The 14,624-nt window shown below is 37.1% G+C and overlaps 1 protein-coding gene across 1 annotated transcript in view; it reads right to left on the reverse strand.

Moving 5' to 3' along the window:
* Nucleotides 1–222: 222 nt before the first annotated feature.
* Nucleotides 223–14,624, reverse strand: part of sh3bp5b (SH3-domain binding protein 5b (BTK-associated)) — a 74,242-nt gene continuing 59,840 nt past the window's right edge. The window contains exon 9 of the mRNA XM_088084685.1: nucleotides 223–937. Within this exon, the coding sequence (XP_087940811.1) occupies nucleotides 720–937 (218 nt within the window). The 3' untranslated portion in view covers nucleotides 223–719. The remainder of the gene's footprint in view (nucleotides 938–14,624) is intronic.

Here is a 14,624-nt window from a genome sequence, read left to right on the forward strand (position 1 = left end):
TGATAATCAGAAGAATGCTTTTTGAGCCATTTTTCCTTGCTTTTTTAAAATTAATTTTCTAAATCTATTAGTTTCTTGCCAAGTTGGTCTTTGCATTTTCCATGTTTTTGAAAAAAAAAATTCAAACCAATTTTCTCAGGTTTCAGAGGTTTAAATGCTTGTGAAACATTTTACATAACTTAACTAACTTAACTAAACACATATCAAATACAGGAGCGTAGAGCAGATTAAGACATTATTTATTGAACATCTCCACATGACTTAAATTGAAGTACGAACATCACCTCGTCATGGTTTACAGAAGTGTCATTTAATAGTAATAAATTCTTAATTTTGATGAACAGTTATACCAATTATATAATAGTCAAAGGTCATAATCAGACAGCTAATGTACTTTTGCGACAGAAGCTTTTTTAGCTTTTAGTGGAAAAAAAAACAAAAAACCAACATGAATAATTTCTAACCATCACCTGGCACATTTCTAACATTACGGTGCTTTTTATTTCTCAGGCAGGAGAGTCCAAAGGTGCAATGTCCTTCATAAAGGAAATTATAGTATCAACGCTGCCATGATGTACAGGAAACTTTACATACACCAACTATGACATTCAAAGTCTCATAGACCGTGAAGTTTCTAAATGGAGTGCAGTTGTGACAGGTAGCTTATAAACAGTTAATGGCAGTCTGAATGTCTCCAACAATTTCTCTTCTATTTGTCCTCAGACTCCTTTGACCAAGACCACAGTCTGCCCAGCCTCGCCCTTCTGGGAACTGCTGTCCGTGTTTTTGATGTTGTCGGTGCGAGGGCGACGCAGGTTCAGAAAGCTGAAGCGTGCCTCCAGGCTGAAGCTTCTCTTGGTGCTGGAAGTGGAGCTGGTGTTGTTATTGGAGGCTGGCGCGTTGTCCAGATCGCCCTCTGCACCTTCTGCACGGTCACCTGCAGCACAGGAGGTCAGTCAATGGTTCATTGTTTATTTTTTTTTTTTATGGTTAGGGACGTCAGCATTACGGGCGAAAGTACTAGTATACTATGACTTTTTATGCTATTTTGGACAACAAAATATACTGTGAAAAAAGTATAGTATGGCGAAAAAAGTCAAATTTTGACCGTTCCTATAAATGGCTGAAAACAACCTAGAATAGCTTGTAGAGACGCATCATTGCGCACAAAGTTGGAATAAAGGACAAAAAAGGCCAAAAACCTCATAATTTAGAATGTCAAAAAAAAAAAATGGCGGGAAAAGGCAATAGTATAGTATGGCGAAAAAAGTCAAATTTTGACCGCTCCTAAAAATGGCTGAACATAACCTAGAATAGCTTGTTGAGATGTGTTACAGCGCACAAAGTAGGAATAAAAGCCAAAAAAGGCCAAAAACCTCATAATTTAGCATGTAAAAAAAAATGGCCGGACAAGGCAATAGTATAGTATGGCGAAAAAAGTCAAATTTTGACCGCTCCTAAAAATGGCTGAAAGTGACCTAGAATAGCTCGTAGACACGCGTCATTGCGCACAAAGTTGAAATAAAGGACAAAAAAGGCCAAAAACCTCATAATTTAGAACTTCAAAAAAATGGCTGGACAAGGCAATAGTATAGTGTGGCGAAAAAAGTCAAATTTTGACCGCTCCTAAAAATGGCTGAAAACAACCTAGAATAGCTTGTAGAGACGCGTCATTGCGCACAAAGTGTGAATAAAGGACAAAAAAGGCCAAAACCCTCATAATTTAGCATGTCAAAAAATGGCTGGACAAGGCAATAGTTTAGTATGGCGAAAAAAGTCAAATTTTGACCGCTCCTAAAAATGGCTGAAAACAACCTAGAATAGCTTGTAGAGACGCGTTATAGTGCACAAAGTAGGAATAAAAGCCAAAAAAGGCCAAAAACCTCATAATTTAGCATGTCAAAAGAATGGAGGGAAAAGGCAACAGTATAGTATGGCGAAAAAAGTCACATTTTGAGCAATCCTAAGAATGGCTTAAAACGACCTAGAATAGCTTGTACAGACGCGTGATAGCGCACAAAGTGGGAATAAAAGCCAAAAAAAGCCAAAAACCTCATAATTTAGAATGTCACAAAAATTGGCTGGACGAGGGAATAGTATAGTATGGCGAAAAAAGTCAAATTTTGACCGATCCTAAAAATGGCTGAAGAAGACCTAGAATAGCTTGTAGAGATGCGTTATAGTGCAAAAAGTTGGAATAAAAGCGAAAAAAAAGGCCAAAAACCTCATAATATAGCATGTTGAAAAAATGGCGGGAAAAGGCAATAGTATAGTATGGCGAAAAAAGTCAAATTTTGACCGCTCCTAAAAATGGCTGAAAATGACCTAGAATAGCTTGTAGAGACGCGTCATTGCGCACAAAGTTGAAATAAAGGACAAAAAAGGCCGAGAATCTCATAATTTAGCACGTCAAAAAAATGGCAGGAAAAAGCAATAGTATAGTATGGCGAAAAAAGTCAAATTTTGACCGCTCCTAAAAATGGCTGAAAACGACCTAGAATAGCTTGTAGAGACGCGTTATAGTGCACAAAGTTGAAATAAAGGACAAAAAAGGCCAAAAAAGTCATAATTTAGCATGTCGAAAAAATGGCGGAAAAAAGGCAATAGTATAGTATGGCGAAAAAAGTCAAATTTTGACCACTCCTAAAAATGGCTGAAAACAACCTAGAATAGCTTGTAGAGACGCGTCATTGCGCACAAAGTGTGAATAAAGGACAAAAAAGGCCAAAAACCTCATAATTTAGCATGTAAAAAAATTGGCTGGACAAGGCAATAGTATAGTATAGCGAAAAAAGTCAAATTTTGACCGCTCCTAAAAATGGCTGAAAACAACCTAGAATAGCTTGTAGAGACACTTTATATTGCACAAAGTTGAAATAAAAGCCAAAAAAAAGGCCAAAAACCTTATAATTTAGCATGTCAAAAAAAGGCGGGAAAAGGCAATAGTATAGTATGGCGAAAAAAAGTCAAATTTTGACCGCTCCTAAAAATGGCTGAAAACGACGTAGGATAGCTTGTAGAGAGACGTCATTGCGCACAAAGTGGGAATAAAGGACAAAAATGTCCAAAAACCTCATAATTTAGAATGTCACAAAAATTGGCTGGACAAGGCAATAGTATAGTATGGTGAAAAAAGTCAAATTTTGACCGCTCCTAAAAATGGCTGAAAACGACCTAGAATAGCTTGTAGAGACGTGTTATAGCGCACAAAGTAGGAATAAAAGCTGAAAAAAAGCCAAAAACCTCATAATTTAGCATGTCCAAAAAATGGCGGGAAAAGGCAATAGTATAGTATGGCGAAAAAAGTCAAATTTTGACCGCTCCTAAAAATGGCTGAAAACGACCTAGAATAGCTTGTAGAGACGGGTTATAGTGCACAAAGTAGGAATAAAAGCCAAAAAAAAGCCCAAAACCTCATAATTTAGCATGTCCAAAAAATGGCGGGAAAAGGCAATAGTATAGCATGGTGAAAAAAGTCAAATTTTGACCGCTCCTAAAAATGGCAGAAAACGACCTAGAATAGCTTGTAGAGACGCGTCATTGCGCACAAAGTTGGAATAAAAGCTAAAAAAAAGTCAAAAACCTCATGATTTAGAATGTCAAAAATTGGCTGGACAAGGCAATAGTATAGTATGGCGAAAAAAGTCAAATTTTGATCGCTCCTAAAAATGATTTAAAAGGACCTAGAATAGCTTGTAGAGACGCATCATTGCGCACAAAGTTGAAATAAAGGACAACAAAGGCCAAAAACCTCATATTTTAACATGTCGAAAAAATGGCGGGAAAAGGCAATAGTATAGTATGGCGAAAAAAGTCAAATTTTGACCGCTCCTAAAAATGGCTGAAAAAGAACTAGAATAGCTTGTTGAGACGCGTTATAGTGCACAAAGTTGGAATAAAAGCCAAAAAAAGCCCAAAAACCTCATAATTTAGCATGTCAAAAAAATGGCCGGACAAGGCAATAGTATAGTATGGCGAAAAAAGTCAAATTTTGACCGCTCCTAAAAATGGCTGAAAAAGACCTAGAATAGCTTGTAGAGACGCATCATAGCGCACAAAGTGGGTATAAAGGACAAAAAAGTCCAAAAACCTCATAATTTAGAATGTCACAAAAATTGGCTGGACGAGGGAATAGTATAGTATGGCGAAAAAAGTCAAATTTTGACCGATCCTAAAAATGGCTGAAGAAGACCTAGAATAGCTTGTAGAGATGCGTTATAGTGCAAAAAGTTGGAATAAAAGCGAAAAAAAAGGCCAAAAACCTCATAATATAGCATGTTGAAAAAATGGCGGGAAAAGGCAATAGTATAGTATGGCGAAAAAAGTCAAATTTTGACCGCTCCTAAAAATGGCTGAAAATGACCTAGAATAGCTTGTAGAGACGCGTCATTGCGCACAAAGTTGAAATAAAGGACAAAAAAGGCCGAGAATCTCATAATTTAGCACGTCAAAAAAATGGCAGGAAAAAGCAATAGTATAGTATGGCGAAAAAAGTCAAATTTTGACCGCTCCTAAAAATGGCTGAAAACGACCTAGAATAGCTTGTAGAGACGCGTTATAGTGCACAAAGTTGAAATAAAGGACAAAAAAGGCCAAAAAAGTCATAATTTAGCATGTCGAAAAAATGGCGGAAAAAAGGCAATAGTATAGTATGGCGAAAAAAGTCAAATTTTGACCACTCCTAAAAATGGCTGAAAACAACCTAGAATAGCTTGTAGAGACGCGTCATTGCGCACAAAGTGTGAATAAAGGACAAAAAAGGCCAAAAACCTCATAATTTAGCATGTAAAAAAATTGGCTGGACAAGGCAATAGTATAGTATAGCGAAAAAAGTCAAATTTTGACCGCTCCTAAAAATGGCTGAAAACAACCTAGAATAGCTTGTAGAGACACTTTATATTGCACAAAGTTGAAATAAAAGCCAAAAAAAAGGCCAAAAACCTTATAATTTAGCATGTCAAAAAAAGGCGGGAAAAGGCAATAGTATAGTATGGCGAAAAAAAGTCAAATTTTGACCGCTCCTAAAAATGGCTGAAAACGACGTAGGATAGCTTGTAGAGACGCGTCATTGCGCACAAAGTGGGAATAAAGGACAAAAATGTCCAAAAACCTCATAATTTAGAATGTCACAAAAATTGGCTGGACGAGGGAATAGTATAGTATGGCGAAAAAAGTCAAATTTTGACCGATCCTAAAAATGGCTGAAGAAGACCTAGAATAGCTTGTAGAGATGCGTTATAGTGCAAAAAGTTGGAATAAAAGCGAAAAAAAAGGCCAAAAACCTCATAATATAGCATGGTGAAAAAATGGCGGGAAAAAGCAATAGTATAGTATGGCGAAAAAAGTCAAATTTTGACCGCTCCTAAAAATGGCTGAAAATGACCTAGAATAGCTTGTAGAGACGCGTCATTGCGCACAAAGTTGAAATAAAGGACAAAAAAGGCCGAGAATCTCATAATTTAGCACGTCAAAAAAATGGCAGGAAAAAGCAATAGTATAGTATGGCGAAAAAAGTCAAATTTTGACCGCTCCTAAAAATGGCTGAAAATGACCTAGAATAGCTTGTAGAGGCAGCGTTATAGTGCACAAAGTTGAAAGAAAGGACAAAAAGGCCAAAAATCTCATAATTTAGCATGTCAAAAAATGGCAGGAAAAAGCAATAGTATAGTATGGCGAAAAAAGTCAAATTTTGACCGCTCCTAAAAATGGCTGAAAACGACCTAGAATAGCTTGTAGAGACGCGTTATAGTGCACAAAGTTGAAATAAAGGCCAAAAAAGGCCAAAAAAGTCATAATTTAGCATGTCGAAAAAATGGCGGAAAAAAGGCAATAGTATAGTATGGCGAAAAAAGTCAAATTTTGACCACTCCTAAAAATGGCTGAAAACAACCTAGAATAGCTTGTAGAGACGCGTCATTGCGCACAAAGTGTGAATAAAGGACAAAAAAGGCCAAAAACCTCATAATTTAGCATGTAAAAAAATTGGCTGGACAAGGCAATAGTATAGTATAGCGAAAAAAGTCAAATTTTGACCGCTCCTAAAAATGGCTGAAAACAACCTAGAATAGCTTGTAGAGACACTTTATATTGCACAAAGTTGAAATAAAAGCCAAAAAAAAGGCCAAAAACCTTATAATTTAGCATGTCAAAAAAAGGCGGGAAAAGGCAATAGTATAGTATGGCGAAAAAAAGTCAAATTTTGACCGCTCCTAAAAATGGCTGAAAACGACGTAGGATAGCTTGTAGAGAGACGTCATTGCGCACAAAGTGGGAATAAAGGACAAAAATGTCCAAAAACCTCATAATTTAGAATGTCACAAAAATTGGCTGGACAAGGCAATAGTATAGTATGGCGAAAAAAGTCAAATTTTGAGCGATCCTAAAAATGGCTGAAAAAGACCTAGAATAGCTTGTAGAGATGCGTTATAGTGCAAAAAGTTGGAATAAAAGCAAAAAAAAGGCCAAAAACCTCATAATATAGCATGTTGAAAAAATGGCGGGAAAAGGCAATAGTGTAGTATGGCGAAAAAAGTCAAATTTTGACCGCTTCTAAAAATGGCTGAAAATGACCTAGAATACGTTGTAGAGACGCGTCATTGCGCACAAAGTTGGAATTAAGGACAAAAGAGGCCAAAAACCTCATAATTTAGAATGTCAAAAAAAAGGCAGGAAAAGGCAATAGTATAGTATGGCGAAAAAAGTCAAATTTTGACCGCTCCTAAAAATGGCTGAAAATGACCTAGAATAGCTTGTAGAGACGCGTTATAGTGCACAAAGTTGAAATAAAAGCCAAAAAAAGGGCCAAAAACCTTATAATTTAGCATGTCAAAAAAAAGGCAGGAAAAGGCAATAGTATAGTATGGCGAAAAAAGTCAAATTTTGACCACTCCTAAAAATGGCTGAAAAAGACCTAGAATGGCTTGTAGAGACGTGTCATTGCGCACAAAGTTGGAATAAAGGACAAAAAAGGCCAAAAACCTCATGATTTAGAATGTCAAAAAAATGGCCGGACAAGGCAATAGTATAGTATGGCGAAAAAAGTCAAATTTTGACCACTCCTAAAAATGGCTGAAAAAGACCTAGAATAGCTTGTAGAGACGCGTTATAGTGCACACAGTTGGAATGAAAGCCAAAAAAGGCCAAAAACCTCATGATTTAGCGTGTCGAAAAAATGGCGGGAAAAGGCAATAGTATAGTATGGCGAAAAAAGTCAAATTTTGACCACTCCTAAAAATGGCTGAAAAAGACCTAGAATAGCTTGTAGAGACGCGTCATTGCGCACAAAGTGGGAATAAAGGACAAAAAAGGACAAAAACCTTATGATTTAGCATGTTGAAAAAATGGCGAGAAAAGGCAATAGTATAGTATGGCGAAAAAAGTCAAATTTTGACCGCTCCTAAAAATGGCTGAAAAAGACCTAGAATAGCTTGTAGAGACGCGTTATAGTGCACAAAGTTGAAATAAAAGCCAAAAAAGGCCAAAAACCTTATGATTTAGCATGTTGAAAAAATGGCGAGAAAAGGCAATAGTATAGTATGGCGAAAAAAGTCAAATTTTGACCGCTCCTAAAAATGGCTGAAAACGACCTAGAATCGCTTGTAGAGACGCGTTATAGCGCACAAACTGTGAATAAAGGACAAAAAAGGCCAAAAACCTCATGATTTAGAATGTCAAACAAAATGGCGGGACAAGGCAATAGTATAGTATGGCGAAAAAAGTCAAATTTTGACCGCTCCTAAAAATGGCTGAAAACGACCTAGAATAGCTTGTAGAGACGCGTCATTGCGCACAAAGTTGGAACAAAGGACAAAAAAGGACAAAAACCTCTTGATTTAGAATGTCAAAAAAATGGCCGGACAAGGCAATAGTATAGTATGGCGAAAAAAGTCAAATTTTGACCGCTCCTAAAAATGGCTGAAAACGACCTAGAATAGCTTGTAGAGACGCGTCATAGCGCACAAACTGTGAATAAAGGACAAAAAAGGCCAAAAACCTCATGATTTAGAATGTCAAAAAAATGGCCGGACAAGGCAATAGTATAGTATGGCGAAAAAAGTCAAATTTTGACCGCTCCTAAAAATGGCTGAAAACGACCTAGAATAGCTTGTAGAGACGCGTCATAGCGCACAAACTGTGAATAAAGGACAAAAAAGGCCAAAAACCTCATGATTTAGAATGTCAAAAAATTGGCTGGACAAGGCAATAGCATAGTATGGCGAAAAAAGTCAAATTTTGACCGCTCCTAAAAATGGCTGAAAAAGACCTAGAATAGCTTGTAGAGACGCATTATAGTGCACAAAGTTGGAATGAAAGCCAAAAAAGGCCAAAAACGTCATAATTTAGCATGTTGAAAAAATGGCGGGACAAGGCAATAGTATAGTATGGCGAAAAAAGTCAAATTTTGACCACTCCTAAAAATGGCTGAAAAAGACCTAGAATAGCTTGTAGAGACGCGTTATAGTGCACAAAGTTGGAATGAAAGCCAAAAAAGGCCAAAAACGTCATAATTTAGCATGTCGAAAAAATGGCGGGAAAAGGCAATAGTATAGTATGGCGAAAAAAGTCAAATTTTGACCACTCCTAAAAATGGCTGAAAAAGACCTAGAATAGCTTGTAGAGACGCGTTATAGTGCACAAAGTGTGAATAAAAGCCAAAAAAGGCCAAAAACGTCATAATTTAGCATGTCGAAAAAATGGCGGGAAAAGGCAATAGTATAGTATGGCGAAAAAAGTCAAATTTTGACCACTCCTAAAAATGGCTGAAAAAGACCTAGAATAGCTTGTAGAGACGCGTCATTGCGCACAAAGTTGGAATAAAAGCCAAAAAAGGCCAAAAACCTCATGATTTAGCATGTTGAAAAAATGGCGAGAAAAGGCAATAGTATAGTATGGCGAAAAAAGTCACATTTTGACCACTCCTAAAAATGGCTGAAAACGACCTAGAATAGCTTGTAGAGACGCGTTATAGCGCACAAAGTAGGAATAAAAGCTAGAAAAAGTCAAAAACCTCATAATTTAGAATGTCAAAAAATTGGCTGGACAAGGCAATAGTATAGTATGGCGAAAAAAGTCAAATTTTGACCGCTCCTAAAAATGGCTGAAAAAGACCTAGAATAGCTTGTAGAGACGCGTTATAGTGCACAAAGTTGGAATGAAAGCCAAAAAAGGCCAAAAACGTCATAATTTAGCATGTCGAAAAAATGGCGGGAAAAGGCAATAGTATAGTATGGCGAAAAAAGTCAAATTTTGACCACTCCTAAAAATGGCTGAAAAAGACCTAGAATAGCTTGTAGAGACGCGTTATAGTGCACAACGTAGGAATGAAAAAAAAAAAGGCCAAAAACCTCATAATTTAGCATGTCGAAAAAATGGCGGAAAAGGCAATAGTATAGTATGGCGAAAAAAGTCAAATTTGACCACTCCTAAAATGGCTGAAAAAGACCTAGAATAGCTTGTAGAGGCAGCGTCATTGCGCACAAAGTGGGAATAAAGGACAAAAAAGGCCAAAACCTTATGATTTAGCATGTTGAAAAAATGGCGAGAAAAGGCAATAGTATAGTATGGCGAAAAAAAGTCAAATTTTGACCGCTCCTAAAAATGGCTGAAAAAGACCTATAATAGCTTGTAGAGACGTTATAGTGCACAAAGTTGAAATAAAAGCCAAAAAAGGCCAAAAACATCATAATTTAGCATGTTGAAAAAATGGCGGGACAAGGCAAGAGTAGAGTATAAGGCGAAAAAAAGTCAAATTTTGACCGCTCCTAAAAATGGCTGAAAAAGACCTAGAATAGCTTGTAGAGACGCGTTATAGTGCACAAAGTTGGAATGAAAGCCAAAAAAGGCCAAAAACGTCATAATTTAGCATGTCGAAAAAATGGCGGGAAAAGGCAATAGTATAGTATGGCGAAAAAAGTCAAATTTTGACCGCTCCTAAAAATGGCTGAAAAAGACCTAGAATAGCTTGTAGAGACGTGTTATAGTGCACAAAGTTGGAATAAAAGCCAAAAAAGGCCAAAAACGTCATAATTTAGCATGTCGAAAAAATGGCGGGAAAAGGCAATAGTATAGTATGGCGAAAAAAGTCAAATTTTGACCACTCCTAAAAATGGCTGAAAAAGACCTAGAATAGCTTGTAGAGACGCAGCGTTATAAGCGCACAAAGTTGGAATAAAAGCCAAAAAAGGCCAAAAACGTCATAATTTAGCATGTTGAAAAAATGGCGGGACAAGGCAATAGTATAGTATGGCGAAAAAAGTCAAATTTTGACCACTCCTAAAAATGGCTGAAAAAGACCTAGAATAGCTTGTAGAGACGCGTTATAGTGCACAAAGTTGGAATGAAAGCCAAAAAAGGCCAAAAACGTCATAATTTAGCATGTTGAAAAAATGGCGGGAAAAGGCAATAGTATAGTATGGCGAAAAAAGTCAAATTTTGACCACTCCTAAAATGGCTGAAAAAGACCTAGAATAGCCTGTAGAGACGCGGCATTGCGCAAAAAGTAGGAATAAAGGACAAAAAAGGCCAAAAACCTCATGATTTAGCATGTTGAAAAAATGGCGAGAAAAGGCAATAGTATAGTATGGCGAAAAAAGTCAAATTTTGACCACTCCTAAAAATGGCTGAAAAAGACCTAGAATAGCTTGCAGAGACGCGTTATAGCGCACAAAGTTGGAAGAAAAGCTAAAAAAGGCCAAAAACGTCATAATTTAGCATGTCGAAAAAATGGCGGGAAAAGGCAATAGTATAGTATGGCGAAAAAAGTCAAATTTTGACCGCTCCTAAAAATGGCTGAAAAAGACCTAGAATAGCTTGTAGAGACGTGTCATTGCGCACAAAGTTGGAATAAAGGACAAAAAAGGCCAAAAACCTCAAGATTTAGAATGTCAAAAAAACGGCCGGACAAGGCAATAGTATAGTATGGCGAAAAAAGTCAAATTTTGACCGCTCCTAAAAATGGCTGAAAACGACCTAGAATAGCTTGTAGAGACGTGTCATTGCGCACAAAGTTGGAATAAAGGACAAAAAAGGCCAAAAACCTCATAATTTAGAATGTCAAAAAAATGGCCGGACAAGGCAATAGTATAGTATGGCGAAAAAAGTCAAATTTTGACCGCTCCTAAAAATGGCTGAAAAAGACCTAGAATAGCTTGTAGAGGCAGCGTTATAGTGCACAAAGTTGGAATGAAAGCAAAAAAAGGCCAAAAACGTCATAATTTAGCATGTCGAAAAAATGGCGGGAAAAGGCAATAGTATAGTATGGCGAAAAAAGTCAAATTTTGACCACTCCTAAAAATGGCTGAAAAAGACCTAGAATAGCTTGTAGAGACGCGTTATAGTGCACAAAGTTGGAATGAAAGCCAAAAAAGGCCAAAAACGTCATAATTTAGCATGTTGAAAAAATGGCGGGAAAAGGCAATAGTATAGTATGGCGAAAAAAGTCAAATTTTGACCACTCCTAAAAATGGCTGAAAAAGACCTAGAATAGCTTGTAGAGACGCGTCATTGCGCACAAAGTGGGAATAAAGGACAAAAAAGGTCAAAAACCTCATGATTTAGCATGTTGAAAAAATGGCGAGAAAAGGCAATAGTATAGTATGGCGAAAAAAGTCAAATTTTGACCGCTCCTAAAAATGGCTGAAAAAGACCTAGAATAGCTTGTAGAGACGCGTTATAGTGCACAAAGTTGGAATAAAAGCCAAAAAGGCCAAAAGCGATCATAATTTAGCATGTCGAAAAAATGGCGGGACAAGGCAATAGTATAGTATGGCGAAAAAAGTCAAATTTTGACCACTCCTAAAAATGGCTGAAAAAGACCTAGAATAGCTTGTAGAGATGCGTTATAGTGCACAAAGTTGGAATGAAAGCCAAAAAAGGCCAAAAACGTCATAATTTGGCATGTCGAAAAAATGGCGGGAAAAGGCAATAGTATAGTATGGCGAAAAAAGTCAAATTTTGACCACTCCTAAAAATGGCTGAAAAAGACCTAGAATAGCTTGTAGAGACGCGTCATTGCGCACAAAGTGGGAATAAAGGACAAAAAAGGCCAAAAACCTTATGATTTAGCATGTTGAAAAAATGGCGAGAAAAGGCAATAGTATAGTATGGCGAAAAAAGTCAAATTTTGACCGCTCCTAAAAATGGCTGAAAAAGACCTAGAATAGCTTGTAGAGACGCGTTATAGTGCACAAAGTTGAAATAAAAGCCAAAAAAGGCCAAAAACATCATAATTTAGCATGTTGAAAAAATGGCGGGACAAGGCAATAGTATAGTATGGCGAAAAAAGTCAAATTTTGACCGCTCCTAAAAATGGCTGAAAAAGACCTAGAATAGCTTGTAGAGACGCGTTATAGCGCACAAAGTTGGAATAAAAGCCAAAAAAGGCCAAAAACGTCATAATTTAGCATGTCGAAAAAATGGCGGGAAAAGGCAATAGTATAGTATGGCGAAAAAAGTCACATTTTGACCACTCCTAAAAATGGCTGAAAACGACCTAGAATAGCTTGTAGAGACGCGTTATAGCGCACAAAGTAGGAATAAAAGCTAGAAAAAGTCAAAAACCTCATAATTTAGAATGTCAAAAAATTGGCTGGACAAGGCAATAGTATAGTATGGCGAAAAAAGTCAAATTTTGACCGCTCCTAAAAATGGCTGAAAAAGACCTAGAATAGCTTGTAGAGACGCGTTATAGTGCACAAAGTTGGAATGAAAGCCAAAAAAGGCCAAAAACGTCATAATTTAGCATGTCGAAAAAATGGCGGGAAAAGGCAATAGTATAGTATGGCGAAAAAAGTCAAATTTTGACCACTCCTAAAAATGGCTGAAAAAGACCTAGAATAGCTTGTAGAGACGCGTTATAGTGCACAAAGTTGGAATGAAAGCCAAAAAAGGCCAAAAACGTCATAATTTAGCATGTCGAAAAAATGGCGGGAAAAGGCAATAGTATAGTATGGCGAAAAAAGTCAAATTTTGACCACTCCTAAAAATGGCTGAAAAAGACCTAGAATAGCTTGTAGAGACGCGTCATTGCGCACAAAGTGGGAATAAAGGACAAAAAAGGCCAAAAACCTCATGATTTAGCATGTTGAAAAAATGGCGAGAAAAGGCAATAGTATAGTATGGCGAAAAAAGTCAAATTTTGACCGCTCCTAAAAATGGCTGAAAAAGACCTAGAATAGCTTGTAGAGACGCGTTATAGTGCACAAAGTTGGAATAAAAGCCAAAAAAGGCCAAAAACGTCATAATTTAGCATGTCGAAAAAATGGCGGGAAAAGGCAATAGTATAGTATGGCGAAAAAAGTCAAATTTTGACCACTCCTAAAAATGGCTGAAAAAGACCTAGAATAGCTTGTAGAGATGCGTTATAGTGCACAAAGTTGGAATGAAAGCCAAAAAAGGCCAAAAACGTCATAATTTAGCATGTCGAAAAAATGGCGGGAAAAGGCAATAGTATAGTATGGCGAAAAAAGTCAAATTTTGACCCCTCCTAAAATGGCTGAAAAAGACCTAGAATAGCTTGTAGAGACGCGTCATTGCGCACAAAGTGGGAATAAAGGAAAAAAAAGGCCAAAAACCTTATGATTTAGCATGTTGAAAAAATGGCGAGAAAAGGCAATAGTATAGTATGGCGAAAAAAGTCAAATTTTGACCGCTCCTAAAATGGCTGAAAACGACCTAGAATCGCTTGTAGAGACGTTATAGCGCACAAACTGTGAATAAAGGACAAAAAAGGCCAAAAACCTCATGATTTAGAATGTCAAACAAAATGGCGGGACAAGGCAATAGTATAGTATGGCGAAAAAAGTCAAATTTTGACCGCTCCTAAAAATGGCTGAAAACGACCTAGAATAGCTTGTAGAGACGCGTCATTGCGCACAAAGTTGGAACAAAGGACAAAAAAGGACAAAAACCTCTTGATTTAGAATGTCAAAAAAATGGCCGGACAAGGCAATAGTATAGTATGGCGAAAAAAGTCAAATTTTGACCGCTCCTAAAAATGGCTGAAAAAGACCTAGAATAGCTTGTAGAGACGCGTTATAGCGCACAAAGTGTGATTAAAGGACAAAAAAGGCCAAAAACCTCATAATTTAGAATGTCAAACAAAATGGCGGGACAAGGCAATAGTATAGTATGGCGAAAAAAGTCAAATTTTGACCGCTCCTAAAATGGCTGAAAATGACCTAGAATAGCTTGTAGAGACGCCATTATAGTGCACAAAGTGGGAATAAAGGACAAAAAAGGCCAAAAACCTCATGATTTAGCATGTTGAAAAAATGGCGAGAAAAGGCAATAGTATAGTATGGCGAAAAAAGTCAAATTTTGACCGCTCCTAAAAATGGCTGAAAAAGACCTAGAATAGCTTGTAGAGACGCGTTATAGTGCACAAAGTTGGAATAAAAGCCAAAAAAGGCCAAAAACGTCATAATTTAGCATGTCGAAAAAATGGCGGGACAAGGCAATAGTATAGTATGGCGAAAAAAGTCAAATTTTGACCACTCCTAAAAATGGCTGAAAAAGACCTAGAATAGCTTGTAGAGATGCGTTATAGTGCACAAAGTTGGAATGAAAGCCAAAAAAGGCCAAAAACGTCATAATTTAGCATGTCGAAAAAATGGCGGGAAAAGGCA

The sequence above is a fragment of the Plectropomus leopardus genome, chromosome 11, assembly GCF_026936395.1.
Source record: "Plectropomus leopardus strain MGB_pleo_1.0 chromosome 11, ASM2693639v1, whole genome shotgun sequence".
NCBI classification, from domain to species: domain Eukaryota; kingdom Metazoa; phylum Chordata; class Actinopteri; order Perciformes; family Serranidae; genus Plectropomus; species Plectropomus leopardus.